Source organism: Pongo pygmaeus, chromosome 13 (assembly GCF_028885625.2).
Source record: "Pongo pygmaeus isolate AG05252 chromosome 13, NHGRI_mPonPyg2-v2.0_pri, whole genome shotgun sequence".
Taxonomy (NCBI): domain Eukaryota; kingdom Metazoa; phylum Chordata; class Mammalia; order Primates; family Hominidae; genus Pongo; species Pongo pygmaeus.
Genome location: NC_072386.2, coordinates 111,112,866 through 111,136,536, shown reverse-complemented (window position 1 = coordinate 111,136,536; position 23,671 = coordinate 111,112,866). Strand labels below are relative to the sequence as shown.

At 42.5% G+C, this 23,671-nt stretch overlaps 1 protein-coding gene across 4 annotated transcripts in view; it reads left to right on the top strand.

The window, feature by feature from the left end:
* Window positions 1-23,671, top strand: part of CDK5RAP2 (CDK5 regulatory subunit associated protein 2) — a 183,965-nt gene that overhangs the window by 33,590 nt on the left and 126,704 nt on the right. For all 4 annotated transcript variants that reach the window (XM_054502815.2, XM_054502812.2, XM_054502816.2 and 1 more), the window contains exons 6-11: window positions 3,652-3,775; window positions 6,307-6,461; window positions 12,670-12,832; window positions 14,006-14,059; window positions 14,875-14,994; window positions 17,703-17,795. In XM_054502815.2, coding sequence (XP_054358790.1) covers window positions 3,652-3,775; window positions 6,307-6,461; window positions 12,670-12,832; window positions 14,006-14,059; window positions 14,875-14,994; window positions 17,703-17,795 — 709 coding nt within the window. The remainder of the gene's footprint in view (window positions 1-3,651; window positions 3,776-6,306; window positions 6,462-12,669; window positions 12,833-14,005; window positions 14,060-14,874; window positions 14,995-17,702; window positions 17,796-23,671) is intronic.

The window sequence follows — 23,671 nt, the reverse complement described above, 5'->3', positions numbered from 1 at the left end:
ATGTGTAACACTTTTAGTTTATAAAACACTTTCCATTTACATTCCATCATTGTTCTGGGAGCTGGGAAAGTCTTGAGGAATACCCTCATTTCACAGAGGAGAGACTGTAGGCCAGGAAAAGGGAAGGGCCATGACTCCCAGCCAGGAAGGTCACATCCGGTGTTAGAACTCAAGTCTCTGACTTCTGGTTCAGCACTAGGTTCCATGTTCTTTTTAAATTTTTGTATGTAGATAACTGTATATTGGTATATGCACAGTATCTATGTATCTGCTCAATGACAGTATCTACCATGGAACCGCTAGGTGTGCCTATCTCTTTTTTTTTTTGAGATGGAGTCTCGCTCTGTTGCCCAGGCTGGAGTGCAATGGCACAATCTCGGCTCACTACAACCCCGGTTCAAGTGATTCTTCTGCCTCAGCCTCCCAAGTAGCTGGGATTACAGGCATGTGCCACAACGCTTGGCTAATTTTTGTATTTTTAGTAGAGACAGGGTTTCACCACATTGGCCAGGCTGGTCTCAAACTCCTGACCTCAGATGATCCCTCCGCATTGGCCTCCCGAAGTGCTGGGATTACAGGCGTGAGCCACTGTGCCTGGCCATGCTTTTCTCTTTAACCCTAGCTTCCTAGCACCCAGCAGTATGTCTATGGTGGATACTTGTTGATGGAAAGTATCTATGTTAATATAATACCCTCAACTCCCCTTTTCAGTGTTAGGATTTTTGGTGGGGCGTGGGGACAGGGTATGACATCTGCCACAGGAAAATCCCCTGCTTTTTCCTGAAGAACCATAACTAGAATGAAAAGAATCCAGGGGAAATGTGGAGGATTAAAAAGGGTAGTGAGGCTGGCATTTATAGAATCTGGCTTCCTTGTATTGGGTGGAAAGCTAGATGAAACCAGTTTCTCTCAGCCTTTCCTCTCCTCAGGTCTTGCTGCCCACCTTGTGTGTTAGCCCAGATTCTGCAAGGAAATAAAGGGTCGAGGGAGAGAGCTAACAATTATTGAGATCCTTCTCTGTTCCACATCCTGCATCTGGCGCTTGACAGGCTTTATTGCATTTGATCAGTTATGTGGGCAGTCAGTATTCCCATTTGAGTGGAGAGAAAACCAAGGTTCAAGGAGTGGGGAAACGTGTAGCGGCTGCTCTGGTTCCAGAGCGTGCTGTGCCTTGCTGTGAAATAAACATATTTGTTGACTGGTTTTCCATTGTTATATTTATCAGTTACAATAAGGGGACATTGAAAACGAAAGCAGTCGTATTGTTGCGAGTAAATTTTATCTCTGTAGCTTTAAAACACAAACAAAAATAATAATTCCATTAGCAGAGGAAAATTGTACCATACTACTGAGTATAAATTTTATTGCCACAGAAACTGTAAAACACAAAGATGATAAATGAAAAGTTGGAACATTTATTATTGGGAATATATTTTACTGGTATAACTAAAACTCAAACAAACTGAATAGTAATAGTACTTGTTAAAAATTGTAGTCAGCCTCTTGACAATGTATATGATTTAGACAGCAAAACTCAAAGGTTAGATCTGGGCTGATAGCAGGGAGACAGCATATTTGCACTCTGGTGGGCAGGGTGGAGGGGTAAGGGAAAGGGATAGCAGAGATGAGCCATTTTATAGAGGAGGCTCTATGAAGCCCCAGGCCTCAAACCTTGGTGAGCCGGTAGCAGAAATTCATTCCTGGAGAAATCCTGTAGCCAAGGCCCGGGAAGGAAGGGCTTCTCGTCCAGAATTCTTTCGGCTGTATATAATGCTCCTCAAGGAGTGATAGAAATGATTGTGAATCACTGTGAATTCAAGACAGTGATTCAAAAATGAGCCCCGGGAGTGGGGGGTGATGGCATTCAATGGCGTTAATCAGGAAATGGAAATAGGCGCCTTGGCTGTGGCCAGCGGAGACCCCAGCAGAGGGTAGCATGAGGCCTCTCACAGCAGCTCAGCAAGAGCCAGCGCTGTGTGGGCCTCAGAGGCCAAGGGCTAGCGTGCAGAGCACTCTGATCAGAGAGGAACAGGCCCACATGTGTGAGCACATTAATTCTGAGAGGTAATCATCTCATTTTTCACATGAGGAAACTGAGGTGTGAGAGGTAATTTACTGAGGCTAGGTAATTCACCCAGAGTCACACTGAGGATATAATAGAGTAAAAATTTAGAAGCAGATCTGTCCAGCTTCAGAGCCCATGTTCTTTCTTTCCAGTTGTTCACATTGAATTCCATTAAAATGATATGACCCTGGGGCCTTCTGAAGCTTTATTGGTGAAAAGAAAAAAGATATTAATAAAGTCTTTATTTTCAGGCGACTCATGTTTGAGACTTGGACAACAAGTGTGGCCCTCTTGACTTTCCATTGTTCTCAGTAAAAAATTCACATGGCTTGTACATGTGAGTGATCACATGGCTCTCAGTTGGAAAAATTTTATGTATCTTTAAAGTAGGGCACGGGAAGCTGGTGGTGAATAGATTTGTTCTGTTGCAGTTTTTCTGAGAAACCAGCCTTAGGTGGAAGCATTTCCTTTATTATTTTGCCTCCTGGAAACCTGCAATCATTTTAGAACTCTGATGAGGACTGCTTATACAGTCTTACAGAGTCATGTCCGACACTGTTTATCTTCTGGCATCGGTGGTTGTAGTCCTGCGTCTGATTTGGGCGTGCCGTTCCCACCACTGCCAGTCATGTGGAGAGAATATTCCATGGTGCTCTAGCAGTGTGTACTCTGTTTTATGTTAGAGTAACGCGGAGTACGGGCTGCTTGTGTAACCTCCCCTTTTTATGCCCTAAGTGGTAGCTAGTGTGCAAACAGATTGATCCTGATGCATTTAAAATTCTTTTCCCTTCAGTTGGCAGAAGATAAAGTATACAGACTTCATTGCATACTGCTCCTTTGCACGTTGGTTTGTCAGACCAGCTCTCTGCCCTCCTTGCACCACTGGTGGAAGTCTACTTTGTTGGAAGCCCCTTGCTGAGAAATTTGGCAATAGCTATCCAGAATCTTAGCAGTGGGCTTACCATGTGACCCAGCTATTCCCTTTCTAGAAATCAGTTCTCAGGAAGTCACTGGATAGTAGACATACAAGGATGCTTTTATCATAACATTGCTATTACAGTAAACAGTATCACCAACATTTATTGAATACTTACTTTGTACAAGGCACTGTTCTCAGAACTTTGAGTATCGTCAGATACAGTGTGTTAAATGAGAAACAATTTAAATGTTGTAAAAATAGAGAATTGATTTAGTAAACTATAGTACATTTCATACATTGAATTAATATGCAGCCTTTAAAAATGATGATATAGACTTTTATTTATTGACACAAAAGAATGTTTATAGTATATTAAGTAATAAGATCAATTCACTGATGTGTACTAAATGGTTCTTTTTTGTAGAAAATGTCTGAAAGGCTATATGCTAAAATGTTGACTTAGTTATCCTGAGTGACAAGATTATGGATGATTCTTACTTTTTGCTTATCTGTGTTTTTAAATGATAAATATTAAGCTAAAGAAAAAGAAGCTCAGCACAGGTCTGTGGGAGAAATGACTAACAAATATTCCTTGTCTCTTTGGGGCTGTGAAATGACCATCAGACCATCACCCTAGCATGTTTTACCCCTGTGCCTCTTTTTGCAGCAAAGCAGTTGAGAGCTTAGCTGAAGCAGGTGGCTCTGAAATCCAGCGGGTGAAAGAAGATGCTCGAAAGAAGGTGCAGCAGGTGGAAGATATCCTAACCAAAAGAATACTCCTTTTAGAAAAGGCAAGTCTGGAAATCCTGAGGGCAGTGTATTTCTTATAGTGGGTTAATAATAGGCTGGCACAGTTTTGTTTCTTTTTTTATAAACCATCAGTTTCAGCAGAAACAATAGCCACCCTATTGTTTCTCAATAAGCATCTCCTGGATTGTAGCCCCATTTCAGGCATTTTATATGTATAATTTATAACCCCTTTACCCACAAACTGGCCATTGTGGTCCTCATTTCTGTGTAAGATCACTGAGATACAGAGAGAAGTACTAACTCATTTAATAGGCTTAACCTAATACTAATAGGTTTAATCCTGGGTTTAACTATGTGGATTTTAAAGCCCACGCTCTTCCTACAGCACCACTCTGCTTATTGTCTAGTTTAGCCCCATTATTTTAAAGATGTGGAAGCTGAGGGCCAGAGAAGGGAAATGACTTACCTAACATTAGTCAAGCCTGGAACCAGACTCTGACCTTTAGGCTACCACGTGTCCATCCAGCTCTGGTCCCTGGTATCCGGCTTCCCTCCAACCATTCTGCTGGTGCTCATGGAATGTCTTTTCTCTATTAGGCATTGCATGTCACTTCTTCTATTTACTCTCAGTTAGGTATTTCCTGTCACTGTGATGGGATTCAGGATGTTTCCTGGCTAAAAAATCCTGTCTCCTTATCTATTTTAAGCTAGTATTAAGTAATACTGTTTAATTCTTGGTCTTTGTAATCTTTTGTTTTATCACAGTTTCTCTACCTGAAACTCTGGTTCTTTTTAGATATGGAGAGAAATGGCACCAAAAGCCCTTCTGGATACAAAGAGCAGGCACTGTATTTTGCAGTTTACAATTTTCCATTTATGATGTTCATATCAGCCCTTAAATTGTCCTCTTGGGGTTATGTAGCTATTAGGCCCAAAATACCTGTGTTTTAAACAGGATTGGAGAGGGTTAGAAACATAGTATAGGTCAGAAGTGGTAGAACTAGAACCACATGAAGGTTCTCCTGATCACAAATTCTGAATTTTAGCAAAAATGTAATTATGAGATCTAACTCAGTGGTTCATTTGTTTTTCCCTGTAAGTGCTTTCCCATGTGTTGGGGTGACAGGTCTCTGCTCTATCACTTACTAGCTTTATCACCTAGGATAAGGTATTTGCCTACCCTGAGCTTCTGCTTCATCATCTGTAAAATGAGGACAGTGATACCTGGTTTGCAGTGGTAATTGTAATAATAACTGTGGTATTAACAATTTATTGTGGGCTTACCATTTCATTGTGTGAGACATCCTTCTAAGCTCTTTATAGACAGGAAGGTAATCTTTTCAATAAGCCTCTGTGAGTTGAATACTTCTGTCATCCTTTTTCATTCTTTCTTTTTTTTTTTTTTAAACAGATGATGAAACAGGCACAAAGTGGCTAAGTCACTTGCTCAGGGTCACACAGGCAGTAAATATCAGGTAGTGTGGCTTCAGACCTGCATTCTAAACTGCTATACTGTACTGTCTTAGGATATAACTTTTTAGGGTTGGATGCAGATGGGAGATAATACGAATGAAGCTCCTTGCGCAGAGTCTGGCATTTAGTAAATAACAGGCTTTGCTGTTGTCTAAGAATATGATAAATGATTTTTTTCAGCTTTCATTGAGAGTGACAGGAAGCCCCTTGGGGAGACAGTGGTAGGGGCAGCACTGTGGAGGGCAAGGGCGGGGAGGAGGGAGCCAACATTTTTTTCTGAGCTTCCTGTGATGGAACAAGCATTTGATAGAGACTCATGGTAGCTCTTTGATGGGACAGTGGTTATCCCTATTTTATAGATTGGGAAGTTCAGGCTCAGAGGGGTTTAGCAACTACCTGAGGTCACACAGCAAGTATGTGGGAGAGCTGGGTTTTGAACCCAATTCTGTTTGATGTTTATCTTTGTGATGTAATTGGAGGCAGTTGGTGTGAGTAGTTGGAGATTCATATCTACTCCCAGGTCACTTTCCTGAGCACAAGGGCCTTTTTCCCTAACACAGACACTGCCTGCATGATTTAGATAATTTCCTCGTTGGCTTCTCTGACCTCTTGGGAAGAACATACAGTTGTTTTTTTTTTTTTTTTTTCCCAACTAAATCACCTTGGAGATATAGAAAATGTACTTTAGAATTGTTCAGTCATTATCTTAAAAAAATAGGGCGGTGGAGGTGTGTAGGATGAATTTGCATGGAAATTATGGTGACTCTTTGGAATTTACGTATGTTTATTATTGAGAGGAGCATTTCTCCTTGTTCTTCTTGAAGCTGTAAATATTGATCTGATTTTTCAAAACCAAAAATACAGTTCTTACAGAGTTGAGTCTTTTCCATTGGAAATGCCTGTTACGCTTCAGGATGCAAGAGGGAAAAATGGCTGGCAAATGTATTTATTACTGATTCTCTCCATGTATAGTACAATTCAGGGAGGGGAAATGTGCCGGAGAAAAAGTCATAAATATTTATATTTTAATCCAATTTCCTTTCAAAATGTTCCCAATTGTATTGAAAAATTGCATCAAATGCATTTAATTTAACTCTAGGATGTGACAGCCGCCCAGGCAGAACTGGAAAAGGCCTTTGCAGGGGCAGAAACGGAGAAGGCTCTTCGTTTGCGTTTGGAAAGCAAGCTTTCAGAGATGAAGAAGATGCACGAGGGGGACTTGGCGATGGCTCTGGTCCTGGATGAGAAAGACAGGTCTGGCTCTTGTCCCTGTCATACCCTGACATCACATTATCTGGCAGCGTGGGGAAAGAATTGTTCCCTTTTCTTCCCTTTTATCCCTCCCTTCTCCCCATGTTTCCCACAGGACTTGAGTGACTAACGGGAACAAGTCCAACACAGTTAGACAGAAAACTAGGGATAAAATCAGGAGGAAGAGAAAAGGAATAGCATAGTCATATGAGGTCAGAGATTGTCTACCGATAGACATTCATGCTAAAAAGTTCTACTCAGATACTAAAGTTAGCATTTGATTTTGCCCATAAGCTTCCTGGGAGCCAAAGGAAAAAGGGTAGAGACAAGATTCACATTGCAAATGAGGTAAAACAAGCTAGTAACTCAGGAGAAGCCCAGTTTTACTTGGCACTATCAGAGGAAATTTCTCTTGTGGTTCTTCCCAAAGTGAACAGTGAGTGACTGCCCCCACAGGAAATAACAGTGAGTTTCTTGTGACTTATATTCCATCATATCTTTTAATGCAGCCCAAGGCCCAAATGAGTACAGGGCAAGGTGTCAAAAACAAAACAGTGTAGACCAAATACAGAGCTCTTTGATGATCCATGATAAAATGGGTGCCTTCTAGTTTACTGGATAGTTGATATGTCCTTTAGGCAGTCTTTAGTGCCCATCGTATTTTGCAACCAAACTTTTGGTAAAAACTTGTCAGGAGAAAGTTGATTTTATTCCTTACCATAAACCTTACATTTTGATACTCTTGTCTTATTTGGCAGTCACTAAGTGGAAGGTTAACTAAATATAAGTCCAACTGCTGGCTAACCTGTGACCTATCTGTTGAAGAGCTGAGCTTGTTTGGAGTTTGATAGAAATTGTTCTAAAGCAAATGATCTGTTTCGGAGGATACTGACTGGCTCCTTTTTCTTGGTCATTTGGTGCCTGCCCTCTGCACTGTAGAGCACTACTGTGTTGTTTAGGTGCTTGGCCCAACTGCCCGGTTCCTCAACTGTTGTCTGCTTTTACTTCTGCATTGGTACCACCTGTGGAGATTGGAGTCTGTTGCTTGGAAAATCAGATGAGCAAATCCTAATCCTTGGGATAGGATTATCTGTAAAAGAGAAGTAAATAGACCCAGAGGGAGAGCCCGTGCCTCCATGTAAGTGCCCTAGCTTCAGCATTTGGAGGTGCGAGCATTTATTTGGTGCTCTGCAATCTTTTCTTAGCTTTGATCTGGAAAATGAAAGTTTTATGATTCATAATTTCAGGGTGACTGAGGAAACTGGGTTCCCCATGAACCTCAGTGGAGTGAATATGTATCACCTCAGTTTACCTATTTGAGACCTTGTGTTTTTCTTGACTTCGTGGCTAGGAAGAGAAACTTCCCTGGGATGTGCCCTCCTACTGAGCCTCCCGCCAGAGTACTGACCTTTCCAGGCACCACCCATGGAGCCACTAGACAGTGAGAATTCCACAGAATCATTTCCGTGTTCCCTTGTATCTCTCCCAACCCATCAGCAGTGAAGCCCTTAGAAGGCTTATGGGCTTGTCTTCCTGGAGGAGCTACAGGTCTGGAGCAGTTAAACAGGGAGTAGGGGACCCAGGGAATAGAGTATGTGAGCAGCCACCAAAGAAGAAAAGACAAGCAGAATTCCTGGCGCCTGTGAAGGGGAAGGAGAGGGTTTGGGATAGGTTTGAAAAGAGGTCCTGGGACAGAGTGAATAGAAAAGGCCCCCTGAGGGTCCTGACAGATGCTGAGCAGTCAGTTAATTGGTTCTATTGGATCTTTACGCCTTTTATTCAACAAATATTACCTGAGCATCTTCTACTCAGCACAGTGGTGATGAGAATGTAAGAAGGAGTGATACAGCCTGGGTTCCTCTCCCCAGGAATCTCATTGTTTGAGTTGAAGCTTATCATCCAGCAGGGTGGGAGGGGTGGAGGGAGGAGCAGGATGATAAGGGCTAAGTAGGATCAGTGCTGGGTTAACGTATTTATCTAATTCAGTTTAGAGGGATTAGGAAAAGCTTCCTGGGAGAAGTACTAGGAAGAGGAAGAATTACTTGGACAGAGAAAGGGAAGTAAAGGAACAGTGCGAGTGAAAGTCCAGAGAGAAGAAGGAACATGGCAGGATGCAGGTACAGGCGGGTGCATAGCCTGGCCTGAGTGCTGTGTTCTGGAAAGGAGTGGGGAAGAGGTGAGGAGAGGGAAGCTGGGGAGGTGACATGGACCTTATTGAAGAATTTGAGTTTTATCCTAAAGGCATGCAAGAAGCCACTGAAGAGTTAAAGCTGGGGCTTCAGGGAATGACAAGATCAGATTTAAATTTAGAAAGGTCTTTCTGCCTGCCCTTGGGGAATGGATTGGCACTGGGGCTGGGTAGAAGACTGGTTCTCAGGCTGATTCAGAAATCCAGGAAAGAGCTGATGGTGACCAAGGTGGAGGTGACAGAGCTGGGAATGGGGGAGAACAGGCTAGAAGGTAGAGTAGACATGATGGGCTTGAAGGGCTTGGTGACTGACTGTATCTGGGGGATGAGGGGAAAAGCTACAGTGACACACCCTTGCCCAGGTGTTTTTTTTTAGATGGAGTCTTAACTCTGTCCTCCAGGCTGGAGTGCAGTGGCGTGATCTCGGCTCACTGCAACCTCTGCTTCCCAGGTTCAGGTGATTCTCTTACCTCAGCCTCCCGAGCAGCTGGGATTACAGTTGCCCACCACAAAGCCTGGCTAATTTTTGTATTTTTAGTGGAGACAGGGTTTCACCATGTTGGCCAGTCTGGTCTTGAACTCCTGACCTCAGGTGATTTGCCGGCCTCTCAAAGTGCTGGGATTACAGACATGAGCCACTGTGCCTGGCCCTTGCCCAGGTTTTGAGCATGAGCAGCTGTGGGGTGGTGCAATTTATTGAATTTTGTGGGGGGAAAAGGAAAAAGAGGAAATGTTTTTGGGTGGAGGGAGAGGGAAGATGATACCTTCAGTTGGCACATGTTGGGTTTGAGGGCCTGTGAGCCTCAGTGAGTAGAGTCTAGGATGTGGTTGGGTGTATGGATTAAAGCTTGAATTAAAGGAAGTATAGATTCATTCCTTAATCAACTACTGAGTGTGGCCTTGGGAATGCGTGCTGGGAATGCAGGGCTGAACGTTGTCCTGCTTATATGGTGCTCTCAGTGTGGGAGGGGATAGATGTTAAAAAAATATATGTCATGATTGATGCTGTGATAGAGGTGAGCCCAGGGTTCCGTGCTGTGACAAAAGCAAGGTGTGATCAGCTCTGCCTGGGCGTGGAATGGGGAGGGCTTGTCAGACAAGGAGTCCTGCGAGTTGGGTGAGGACACTTTGCCAAGCAGAGAGAACAGCACATAAAGGTACAGAGCCTGGCACATTTTAAGGTGATCCTAGAGGAGAGTGATCCTGTTAGCATGTGCCACAGAAGCTTGATTGCTCATCTTTTTTTGGAAGGGGGATTTTGGGAAGGGTTAATGTGTATCAAGTACTTATTGTGTTCTAGGTGGTAGAGTCTCCATGGATGTCGGATCAGAGTTTGCTAAAAGGCCGCATCTTCTTGGGATTTCCCATAGGTCTGACTGGAGAGGCACCAAAACCCAACGTGTCAGTCCTATGAATGCAGCTGTGTCTCAGGGATAGCTGAGTCCCAGGCGCACTCCCAGAGACCCGTGCAGCAGTCAGATGCCAGCTCTGGATTTTTGCTCAGGGTGTGGCCCTCTTTGTGGTGAAACTCTCCTGGATGTGTAGGATCAGCGTGTTCCCTCCCTGAAGGCAGGCCTGACTAGGAAGCTAAGTCAAGGTCAGATGGTTAGCAGAGAACTGGAGCCAGAGTCCTTGGTTTTGCCCTGGTGAGATGGATCCAGATCTGCGACACAGATTGACTCACTGTTGGGCAGGGCAAGGTATTGAATCTTTAGGGCCCAGGGACCCCTCACGTGGACGGACTCTGCCAATATCTTTCTGGACTCCCACCACCCTTTTTAAAGGTGCATGCTTTAGCTACTTTATTGCCTTCAATCTGGCCTTTGAGCTGCTCTGTGTCTTTAAGGCAGTTAATACTGGGAAGCCCTGCAGATCAAATATGCCAACAGATATGATCTGTTTGGATTACAGTATTTTTTAAAGTGTGAATTAGTTGCCAATATGTAAAAAATTGAATTTCATGCAGAAGTCTGGATTTCCACCTTCTCTTTAAAACCTAGGAGATTGGCAGCCCTGGGTATCATCTTGCTGGATTGAGGCTACCCCTCCCCTTAGATGGGCTTGGTGCTCCAGCTTGGCCACAGGAGTCCCCACCAGGCCTGCCTACTTTTTCTATTCTCTATCTAGAACTTGCTTTAAGGTAACTAAAAAAAAAAAAATCAGTTTTATTGGTGTATAAATTACATACAACACAGTGCTTCAATTTTAAGTGTATATAGTTCGGTGACTACCTCTCCCATTGATTATGTGACGATTTCAAAGTTGAACCCCTAGAGGGCAATCTTACACCTCTTTTCAGGTTTTCTGGGGCATTGCACTGGTTCTGCCTGGCACCGTGTCTCCTAGTGCATTGCTAGGTGCTTTAGTTACCTTTGTCTCCCTCTTTACCTTCATCCCGGGAAGCTGTGCTTCACTAGGGCAGCTCTGTCTGCAAAATCTTTGTTCTTTCTACCAAACTAAGTTGCTTTCTAGGTTTAGCTACAGAAAGGCTATTCTGAGGGTCTTCTGACAAAATGCTAATTGTTGCATGTTTAAAAAAAAAGTAATAATTATAACAACTGTCATTTGTTGAGTTCCACCATATTCCAGGAGTGGTGCAAGATTGTTTTAAACAGCTTGTCTCTGGTCCACAATCACAAGTCACCCCTATTTTGTAGCTGAGGAGGCACAGGCTCAGAGAGATGGAATTACTTGCCATGGCCAGTTGATATGGGATAATTTGGTAATTATATTGTGTTATTTGATAACACAGCCCAGAGGGGGATGTGTTCAGCTGTTCCTGAGGGGGCCAGTAGGGGTGCAGGTAGCAAAGCTTCCTGGAGGGGAGGTGATGCTTAATTAGCTTTGGCAGGATGAATGGGTGTTTGTCAGGTAGAGGTAGGGGTGAGGTGGAGGTAGGATGGGGAAGGGCATTTTAGGTAGAAGGAATAGCATGAGCAAAGGCGTAGAGGCATGAAACAGTTTGGCTTCGGGAGAGAACTGGAAGTGAGGCTACTGAGTGGAGACGGAGAGGGCGATGGTTTCCTGTGAGAGATGAGACTGAAGCTGTCGGCAGGGCCCTCTGATCTGGTAGGCCCTAAGACCTAGGACCTGGAATGCCTGGGAAGGAGTTTCACCTTTTAAAATTTTTTTATTTTTTCCTTTTTTTTTTTTAAATTATACTTTAAGTTTTAGGGTACATGTGCACAACGTGCAGGTTTGTTACATATGTATACATGTGCCATGTTGGTGTGCTGCACCCATTAACTTGTCATTTAACATTAGGTATATCTCCTAATGCTGTCCCTCCCTCCTCCCCCCACCGGACAACAGTCTCTGGTGTGTGATGTTCCCCTTCCTGTGTCCATGTGTTCTCATTGTTCAATTCCCACCTATGAGTGAGAACATGCGGCGTTTGGTTTTCTGTTCTTCCGATAGTTTGCTGAGAATGATGGTTTCCAGCTTCATCCATGTCCCTACAAAGGACCTGAACTCATCATTTTTTATGGCTGCATAGTATTCCATGGTGTATATGTGCCACATTTTCTTAATCCAGTCTATCATTGTTGGACATTTGGGTTGGTTTTATCTCGAAAGTCAGTGTTTTTAAACTTTGCCCTGAGAAGCCTTGGCAAGACATGCCATTTTTTCCACACTCAACTGGAACAGTTCTGCTTCATTGGTTTTGTTTGCTTAGGTTTCAGTGACATTTCTTTTGGAGAGAGGATTTCTTGGCCAAAAAAATTAGTAGTCCACTGCTGTTGGTGGGGGCCGTTGAAGGTATTTGAACAGGAGCACAGCTTGGCTAGAGTCCAGAAGCTCAGAGTTGAATTGACTGGAGCCAGACTGGAGGCAGGCAGGGGACCAGTTAATGTCACACGAATTCTGGCACTTAATCTCCTACCTGCAAAATGTGATTCTGTTTGTGTTCAGCCATTGCATATGTCTACTTTGAAGATATCTGGCCCCATTTCCTTCCTCCTCCAGCTCCACTGAGCTAAGAGAACAGCTTAGAATTAATATTTAAATTTTGTTCTCTTTTAGACTGATTGAGGAGTTGAAGCTGTCTTTGAAGAGCAAAGAAGCTTTAATTCAGTGCTTTAAAGAGGAGAAATCTCAGATGGCATCTCCTGATGAGAATGTGTCATCTGGAGAGCTCCGAGGACTTTGTGCTGCTCCAAGGGAAGAAAAGGAGAGAGAAACTGAGGTGAGGTGACAGGACATGAAGAGGGGACTTTAATTAGCCAACCAGACTCCTCTGTGGGAGATGGAATGCGCATTCAGTACTCATGGTTCACACACAGCCTGCTTCTAAATATGAGTCCCCTGTCAGCTGAGGAGTGAGCAGAAACTGCCTTTGTCAGGGGCCCTGACGTTCTTTTTCCTTCTCAGCCTCCTGTTCCTATAAAGAGGTACTTAAAGAAAACCAGTTCCTACCTGCTTACCTCTGTTTTACCATGTGTTGATTTGTTGTTACCCTGGGGACTTTATTTTCATCCTTTGGGTTTTCTTAGGATACAGTTGTGGTGCATTGTTTTCCATCTTGCCTTTAGAAGTAGGTGTGAGGCCAACTTTGGTCTGCAACTTGAGAGGTAGGGTGGGAAGAGCACTAACTCGTATCGGGCTTGGCAGTACGGGAGGGGTTCAGTATACCACCTCGTTCAATCCTCCCAGCCACCTGGCAAAGTAGAGCTCATGGTCTCCTTGTCAAGTTTAGAAACAGGCTCAGGCTCAGAGGAATTGTTACATTTTTCCAGGTTCCAAGAGATAAGTTACTAGTAGCTGACCCCAAAGCCTCCCTGGACTCCTGCCCCCGCCCTAGGCGGCCTCCCCGGCAAGCTCTTTTGAAGAGGTTGGGCAGGCCAGGAAAGTGCAGGTAGGTCTTAGTCCAAGCCTTCCATTCTTGTTGGAGTAGCTGCTGCATGTGGTGTGTTAACACTGGGGATGTTCTGGTTGTTCACAGAAAGTCTTGGTTTCCTCATGGAGCAGGGCCTGTGCTCCTACCACAGCAGTGAATGCTGTAGCCTTGCCAGTTCGTTTTCATCTGTAATCCACAGTTGTCTCCTGTCCCTCCTCTTAACTCTTTCTCACTTCTGCGGCACGGCCCTCTAGTAGGCCTTCATCTTGTTAAGCAGCACTGTGGTTTACTTTCTGTGGGGCTGGTGATCAACCAGGGTAGGTTGTTGTCTTCACATTTTTCTTCATTCAAATCAGGTGGGGCTTTGGGTGGGGCGGAGAGAGGGAGGGGACGCTTGTTGTAATGAGTTCCACAGTAGTGGGGGAAAGTGAGTAAGCGACAAGGACGTGCTCATTCTAATTGTTCTGGAGAAGCTGTTGGATTGCACGTCCCTTCTTGACACCAATTAATGCCTTTTCTTAGGCTGCACAAATGGAGCATGAGAAGGAGAGAAACAACTTTGAAGAGAGGATCCAGGTATGTTGATACAATTTTAAAAAATATATTGAAGATTTAGCCTATTCTTGCCTCTTGTTTTATTCTGAGTGCAACAGATAATTCTGTGTCACAGTAGCTGTCATTCATTGAATGCTACTGTATGCCAGTCAAGCATAAGGTACTCTAGAAAGGGTTTCTTAATCTTTGCAATAACTCTGTGAAGTAGGCATTCCCATTTTACAGATGTACCTGAGGCCCAGAGAGGTGAGGTCACTTGCCTAAGAGCACATAGCTAGGAAGAGGTAGAACAAAGACTTGGACCTGCCCATGTGCCGTGGTTCCTCTGTCACAGCAGGAGGCATTTGTATAGTGCCTGCCAGCTTAGAAAGTGCTTTCATATCCATTATCCTGTTTGATCCTCACAACAGCCCGGAAGAGAGGCGGTGGTGATTATCTTTAGAAATGAACTCAGACTATAAATGTGTAGTTCAGTCTCCATCAAAAGGAATGAAATTAATGATCTGTTATTTCTCCCAAATAACCTGGTATGGTTTCAAAGACTCTGAGTGACTGTATTCAAATTCCAGAAGGCACTGGAATCCTTCCCATAGGAATAGCTGTCATCGTCTTAACTGATTTGATCCCCTTCCCTTCACCCAGCCCTGTTGCCGGGAGCGGTAACACAGTAACTTGGAGCTGATGCCACTATGTTCAGCTCCACTTGGAAACATTAATCACAGGTTGACAGGAATAAGATAGAATAACTGCATTTGAGTGTGCTCTTAAAGATATATTTACAGTGCGTTTTGGTTGGAACGCATCAACTTAGTGAATCTTTTTCTAATCTAATTTAGGCACTTGAGGAGGACCTGAGAGAGAAGGAAAGAGAAATTGCTACAGAGAAGAAAAATAGTTTAAAGAGGGATAAAGCCATTCAGGGTTTAACCATGGCATTAAAATCAAAGGAAAAAAAGGTATGTCTGATACACTTGAAGTAAGATTTTTCTTTATTAGCTTCTATGACTGGCCTGTCCTACCCTGAATTTTTAGCTTTAGATAAAAAGCTTATAAGAGAGCTGAGGTAGTATAGAAAGTGGGGGAAATGATCCTCTAGTCAACCGGAAATTCTTTTGGAGTGTCTAATCCAGTGCTGTCCAATAGAAATATCATATGAGTTACATATGTGATTTAAAACTTTCTAGTGGCCACATTAAAAGAAGTAAAAAGAAACAAGTGAAATTAATTTTAATTATATATATCCCCCCAAACATAATCATTTCATCATATAATCAGTAAAAGTAATGAGATAGTCAACAGTTTTTTTTTTCAGAACTAAGTGTTTGAAGTTCAGATGTGTTTACAGCACACCTCAATTCAGTCTAACCACATTTCACATGCCAAGAGCCACATGTGGGTAGTGACTGCCGCATTGGACAATGCAGGTCTAATCTTTTGAAGGATAACAGAAAATTGAGATAAAGGAGTTTTGGGAAGCAAGGCCATGACTGTGAGCCAGTTAAAGAGCTACCTGAGTGTTGCCTTTGTAATCCAAGGTGGTAGCTGATTGTTGCCTTTGTGATCTAAGATGGTAGCTGATGGTTCTGTGCTGTTTTCTTGTCCTTACTATGGCAATCTATTGTGTTCTAGAAGCTATGCAAGGAACAGACAGACAGAAGAAAACCCAGCTCTGCTTGCAAGTCTATTGGGGAAGAAAGAGTGTTGAGGGTGGTGATTGAGGGAAGTATAGGGAGCTGGGGAGGCAGAGGGAAGGGGACCTGATCCAGATTAGGTGTGGATGTTGCGTGTGGGGAGCAGTGCTTAGAGGAGAAGGTGCCTGAGCTGCATCTTAAAGGATAAGTAGGAGTTAGTTGGGAAGGAAGGCAGGGACGGGGATGCCATTTTGGACAAAGGGAGAACATTGGTCAAGGCGTTTAGTTAGGAGAGACCCTATATGCACCACAGACAGTTTGGAGTTGTCAGAGCACAAAGTGTAAAACTTAAAGGAGGTGAGAGAAGAAGGTGAAGCTTCTTCAAGTGGCCAGCCGGTGGGGGTTGGGGAGACTAATCATATTAAGCTGCTTAAGTGGCACTTAAGGACACTGAAAACTCTTAAGCATATTTTCATTTTGGAGAGGTCTCTGGCTCTATCTAGAGAGTGAATTGCAGGAGGGAGAGAATGGAGGCTGGGAGACCAGTAGCCTCGGTGAGAGCCAAGAAAGGGTGAATTAGAGCAGTGGGCACAGCAAGTAGGAATGGAGGGGGAGGGTCTTATTTAAGAAATAAGATTCAAAGTAATTAGAAATAAGGTTGGGAAAATTTGAGGATTAGATGTAGGACTTCAGAGAAGCATAGTGAAGGAAGACTTCTAGGTGTCTGGCTTGCATGACTAGAGGTGTGGTGGTGGTGCCACTGACTCAGTTCAAAGCGTTGATAATGGAGGTTGATGGCAAGATCTGGGACAGTGGTAGATGTGATGAATCTGTTTAGAAAGTGGTGACTTTCAGGAGCCCGTGGACCATCCAGATGAGATGTCCAGGAGGCAGATAATGTGCATGCCTAAAGTTTGGAGAGAGCTCAATCCTGAAGAGGTCAATCTAGGAATCCCTGTTTACAGGTGTGAGTTAAGATTCTGAGAGTTGACCTACTTATCTAAGGAGAATATAGAGTGGGAAAGAAGAAGGTTGATGATGGTACTGCAGAGGACATCAGAATTTCAGGGATAGGGAGAGGAATGCACAAAGGAGACAGAAGGAATGGTTGCAGAAGTAGGACACTAACCAGGAAACTGGGGGTGTTGCTAAGGAGTTTGAATGATCACCAGTGTCAGATGCAGCAGAGATTTGTCTCCTAGTGATAGTAGTCACGGTGGGCATGGTGGCTCACGCCTTTTATCCCAACACTTTGGGAGGCTGAGGTTGGAGGATCACTTGAGGCCAGCAATTTGAGACCAGCCTGGGCAACAAGGTGAGACTGTGTCTCTAATAAAAATACAAAAAAGTAGCTGGGTATGGTGGCGTGCGCCTGTGGTCCCAGCTACTTGGGAGGCTGAGGTGGGAGGCTTGCTTGATCGTGGGAAGTTGAGGCTGCAGTGAGCTGTCATCAGCAACTGCACTGTAGCCTGGGTGACAGAGCAAGACCCCATCTCAAAGAAAAAAAAGTCAACATTGTATCATGTGTGGGGAGTTCTAGGCCTAACTGAGATCGGAGCCCTTCAGTGTGTGAGGACACTGGTGTCAGAGCTGCTCTGGGTGCTGGCAAAGTCCAGGGTGTGGCCACGGTGGTTCATGGCCAACTCCGGGGTATAGGAGAAAGTCACTGGAGGCTGAGGAATTTGGGTAATACCCAGCCTAGGTGTTGGGTAGGTCATCTATAATTGTAACAGTATGACCAAGGCATTGTTTTAGCACTGATGCACATTACCTCATTTAACCTTAACAACACAATAGCTGGGTGAGTGGTGGTATCCTCATTTTACAGTTGAGGAAATGGAGTCTCAAAGATATTAAGTACCTTGCCTGAAGTTATCCAGCTAGTAAACGGCTAAACTGGAAATCCCACTCGAATCTCTTCTGACTACAAAGCCCTTGATTATAAGCACGACACAATTGAGCCCACAATTGTGGGCTGTGCAGAGAGGAGAGCCCAGTTACATACTTGGCTGGTATTTGTTATTTTTCCCCAGGTTGAAGAACTTAACTCTGAAATTGAAAAGCTCAGTGCTGCCTTTGCTAAAGCCAGAGAGGCCCTGCAGAAAGCACAGACCCAGGAATTTCAGGTAAGTGTTCACTTGGCTTGAGTGGCTGTCTCTTTGATCCTGACCCCTGGTGAGGTGAGGACTTTGCAGCTGAAAGAACTTGGGTGATTTTAATAAGGAAAACTGTGGGTGGTCTTCAGTGATAGAATTTGCTCAGTCTAATTAAAGGGAAATTCTCTACCAGATTTGGGAGCTTTTCCAGCCCCCTCCTCAATATGATAATGATAAATACCTCCACAGTTAGGAGTGCCGAGTGTGCTCTGTGCTAAGTAATAATGCAAGATATGTGGATTATCTCATTTAATCTTCACCAGCCTGTGGGAAAGGTAGTCATCATCCCTCTTGTGTTTGTAAATTTTTTTTTTTTTTTTTTAAGACGGAGTCCCCCTCTGTCGCTGAGGCTTGAGTGCAGTGACACAATCTCTGCTCACTGCAACCTCCGCCTCCTGGGTTCAGGCAATTTTCCTGCATCAGCATCCTGAGTAGCTGGCATTACAGCCCACCACCACGCCTGGCTAATTTTTGTATTTTTACTCGAGCCGGGGAGTCACCATGTTGGCCAGGCTGGTCTCGAACTCCTAACCTCAAGTGATTCGCCTGCCTTGGCCTTCCAAAGTGCTGGAATTACAGGAGTTAACCACTGCACCCGGCCGTATTTGTGAGGTTTTGAGGCTCAGGAGGGTGTGTAACTTATTCACTGTCACACAGTTAGCAAGTGGCAGAGCCAAAATTTTAGTGTGGTAATTGCTAATAATAGCAAGAGACATTTATTGAACACATACTATGTGCCAAGGCCTGCTAAGTGCTCCCCATAGATTATCTCAGTTAACTGCACAGCAGCTCTATGAAGTAAGTACTATTAATATCCTTTTTTTTTTAAACTGCTGAGGAAATCCAAGTTAAGTTTCTAGAGGAAATCCAAGTTAACTTTCTAGTAACTTGCTCAGGGTCCCAAAACTGGTAAGTAATAGAGCTAAGATTTGACTCCAGAGCCAATCTGACTACAAAGACTGTGCTTTTACTGTCATCCCATATCTCCCTTACCTGGCTGCTTTGGTCCCAGCTGCTCCTTTCCAGGTTTCTTTTCCAGACCTTGATGTTTTTGACCTGCCTTTTCCCTCCTCCCTCTACTCCCCAATGTTGTACTACAAGGACTCCTGCTGGTCAGCCCCTCTTTCTTCCTCATTTTAATTTCGTGTTTTAAATTATTTTAACATGTTACTCCTCATGTTTCTAGTTTTCCTATACAGCTTATACCTATCACTAAATAACTTAATAAATCAGTAAAGTTTCATCATCAAAGTAAGTCCGTACTGCCTAAAGCCTCCTCCTCCCACCCCTTGCACTGATGTTGCTTTTGGTTGTAACATAGAAGTTAGAAGTTAAATCTGATTTAAGACTGTTTGATTCCTAAGATTCATATCCCATGCCTTATCTTTTGCAGAGCTTTAGTTCACAATAAGAATAATTGAAGTAATTTGGTTTAAATCATGGTACGTTAGGAACATAGACAAATCTTTGCTTTTGGAATCTCAGACTTGCCTTCTCTCACCGTTTTGACAGTGGTTGATGAAATGGAGCTAAGATTACACTTTAGACTGTTTCTCTTTTTCCTTGCCTGGAAAATAACAAGCTTCAGAAGCTGAATTCTTAGGAAAATTGTGTTTTCCATTGCTTGGGAAAAAATCTGTTGGCTGCTGATAGCCAGAGAGACCGGTATAAACATTGTGATATTTTACTTGTTATGATGGGCCTTAAAGGAAAGAAAGGAATCTTATACATTTAAATGTTACCCAGATTTATTACATACATTTAACTTAATAACCCCAGTCTTAGTCAAAAGACTTTAAGAATGAGTTTTGAGGTCTTACAATGTACAGTGTTGGTCAAGTTCTTATCGTGCAGCACACAGAGATCAGGAACTGTAGTAACTCTTCAGGTCATACGTGTCAGGTTGGCTTTTCAGAGGACCCTCATTTAATCCTTGCCCAACGAGGTAGCAGATTTACAAACCAGCGAGTTTTTGCAGGTCTTGAACTCAAGTCTGTCTTCAAAGCCTATGCTCTTTCCACTCCTCTGATTGTGTGTGAGTAAATGCACACAATACACCTATATTGGCTATCTCATTGTGAGGTCTACATAGTTTGAATGGTGCACAGATACTTGTAAATGCATTTTTTCCCCATGTATTGGGGTCTTTTTGCCAATTGCAGCATGAGTTAAATAGCCAGCGTTCACAGGGTTGGCATCAAGCCTGACACTGAAGCAACAGCAGGTGATATTTAAACTCTTGAAGTGATTGCCAAAGTTCAGAAGCACAGAGGTGTGAATTCTAATCACTGGTTTCACTGTGAAGGTGATAGTGTGGGCTGGCTGCTGCTACCTCCATACTCATTTTAAAAAAAACTTTCAAATTGGAAATGGCATCCTCCCAGCTATTAAAGTAAAAATGCACATTGTAGGAAATTTATAAAGTACTTAAAGTAGTAGTGAGAGGTTGATAGAAATCATCAGTAAACTCACCTCTTGCTTGACTCTGTGCCTTGACTGTAATGCAATGCATATTTATGCATATATACATATATACTTTAAAAAATTAAATAGGATCATAATATGTATTTTGTTCCATGACCATTTTTTAAAATTTAACATTCTTGCCATGGCAGTATATATAGACCTACCAAGTCTTTTATTTTTTAATTTTTATTTTGAGATAATTGTGGATTTTCATATACATTCTTTATACTCTTTACCCAGTTCTCCCAAAGGTAACATCTTGCATAATTGTGATGTAATATCACTGCCAGGACATTGACATTAGTGCAGTCCTTTGACCTTATTCAGATTTTTAGCAGTTGACATGCATTCATTTGTTTATGTATGGGGGTGTGTGCATATTTAGCTCTGTGCTACTCAATCTTTTTAAACAACTGAGTATAGTCCATTATATGGAGGTAACATATTATTTTTACTGGGAAGAACATGGAGTGGGACATGGATTTGAATCTTGACTCTGCTCTTGCTAACTGTATTAGTACATTCTCATGCTGCTAATAAAGACATACCCGAGACTGGGAATTTACAAAGAAAAAGAGGTTTAGGCCGGGCGCGGTGGCTCATGCCTGTAATCCCAGCACTTTGGGAGGCTGAGGCGGTTGGATCACGAGGTCAGGAGATCGAGACCATCCTGGCTAACATGGTGAAACCCCATCTCTACTAAAAATACAAAAAATTATTCGGGCGTGGTGGTGGGCGCCTCTAGTCCCAGCTACTTGGGAGGCTGAGGCAGGAGAATGGCGTGAACCCGGGAGGCGGAGCTTGCAGTGAGCCGAGATCGTACCACCGTACTCCAGCCTGGGCGACAGAGCGAGACTGTCTCAAAAAAAGAAAAAGAGGTTTAATGGACTCACAGTTCTTTACGGCTGGGGAGGCCTCACAATCATGGCGGAAGGTGAAGGAGGAGCAAAGACACATGTTACATGACACAGGCAAGAGAGCATGTGCAGGGGAACTGCCCTTTATAAAACCATCAGAACTTGTGAGACTTATTCACTGTCATGAGAACAGCATGGGAAAAACCTGCCCCCATGATTCATTTACCTCCCACCAGGGCCCTCCCATGACGTGGGGATTTTGGGCACTACGATGAGATTGGGGTGGGGACACAGCCAAACCATGTCACTAACTGTAACCTTGGGCAAGATATTTGAGCTCTTCCAGCCTGTTTGTGCATTGCAAAATCTAGATAATCACCCAAGGTTTAAATAAGAAAGTGTACCTGGGCACAGTAAGTGTTGTTAGCTCACCCTTAAATTAGGTGGTATTTGGACAAAAATAGAGTACTTTGGTCTGTTTTTCAAATTCTTGGTTAATAGTGTTATTATATATAGCTTTTGGTTTGTGGAACCTCTATTATTTTTTGATTGGGAATGAAAGATAATGGAGTAGGTAAAGAAAAGTAGAGCTAGATTTATTTATGTTGTACCCACTGAAATGGCACTTTATGTATCATATGATATATATGAGATATATCTCATGATACACTTTATGTATCATATGATGTATATGTATGTGATATATCTCATGATATATCTCATGATATATATGAGATACATCTCATGATATATCTCATATGATATATATGAGATACATCTCATGATATGTATCTCATATGATATATATGAGATACATCTCATGATATATCTCATATGATATATATGAGATACAGCTCATGATATATCTCATATGATATATATGAGATACAGCTCATGATATATCTCATATGATATATATGAGATACAGCTCATGATATATCTCATATGATATATATGAGATACAGCTCATGATATATCTCATATGATATATATGAGATACAGCTCATGATATATCTCATATGATATATATGAGATACAGCTCATGATATATCTCATATGATATATATGAGATACAGCTCATGATATATCTCATATGATATATATGAGATACAGCTCATGATATATCTCATATGATATATATGAGATACAGCTCATGATATATCTCATATGATATATATGAGATACAGCTCATGATATATCTCATATGATATATATCAGATACAGCTCATGATATATCTCATATGATATATCAGATACAGCTCATATGAGATATATGATATATGAGATACAGCTCATATGAGATATATATGAGATACGGCTCATATGAGATATATGATATATGAGATACAGCTCATATGAGATATATCTCATGAGATATATCATATATGAGATATATCTCATGAGATATATCATATATGAGATATATCTCATGAGATATATCATGAGATATATCATGAGATATATCACATACATATATGATATATCTCATGATAAATATGAGGTATATCACATGATACATATATGATATATCATGATGTATGAGATGTATCATGTGATATATCTCATATGATATGTGATATATGAGATATATATATATATATATATATATATTTTTTTTTTTTTTTTTTTTTTTTGAGACAGAGTCTTGCTCTGTCACCCAGACTGGAGTGCAGTGGCGCAATCTTGGCTTACTGCAACCTCTGCCTCCTGGGTTCAAGCAGTTCTCCTGTCTCAGGCTCCTGGGTAGCTGGGACTACAGGCACGTGGCACCATGCCCGGATAATTTTTGTATTTTTGGTAGAGATGGGGGTTTCACTATATTGGTCAGCCTGGTCTCGAACTCCTGACTTCAGGTGATCCACCCACTTCAGCCTCCCAAAGTGCTGGGATTACAGGCATGAGCCACCGCGCCCAGCCTGAGTATCATATTTAATCTTCACAACGACCATATGAAAATAGAGACCATTTCTCCCAAAGTGTTGGGATTACAGGCAGTGAGCCACTGTGGCTGACCAAGGATGTGTTTCTTGATATGAGTGTATTCAGTTTGTGAACATTTGTCGAGCTATACACTGATGATTTGTGTACCTTTCTGTATATATGCTATATTTAGTAGAATGCTGGTAAACCAGCTTTCAGAAAAAAAAGAAGGAAAAAATAATAATTAAAAAAATAGAGGCTGTTACTTCCGATTTCACAGATGTGTATATATTTGATAATCATATGTATTTTCTTTAGTTAACTGTGTATTAATGAAATACCACATATTCTTGACTTATTTTGTCCATGGACTTTGCTGAAATTACAGTCTCTCAGGCTGGCCATTGAACTAGCACGCTGACCACCTTTTTTTTTTCTCCAAATGAATCTGGGTTTGAGCCATTCTGATGTGGATGAACATTGTAAGTGCTTAGATATATCTCTGCTTTTTGTCAACCTAAATAACAGAGAGAATCTCTCAAAAAGAAAATGATATTTATTCAGGAATAGGACATGGCAGTGGGAATACATGTGCCATAGCTA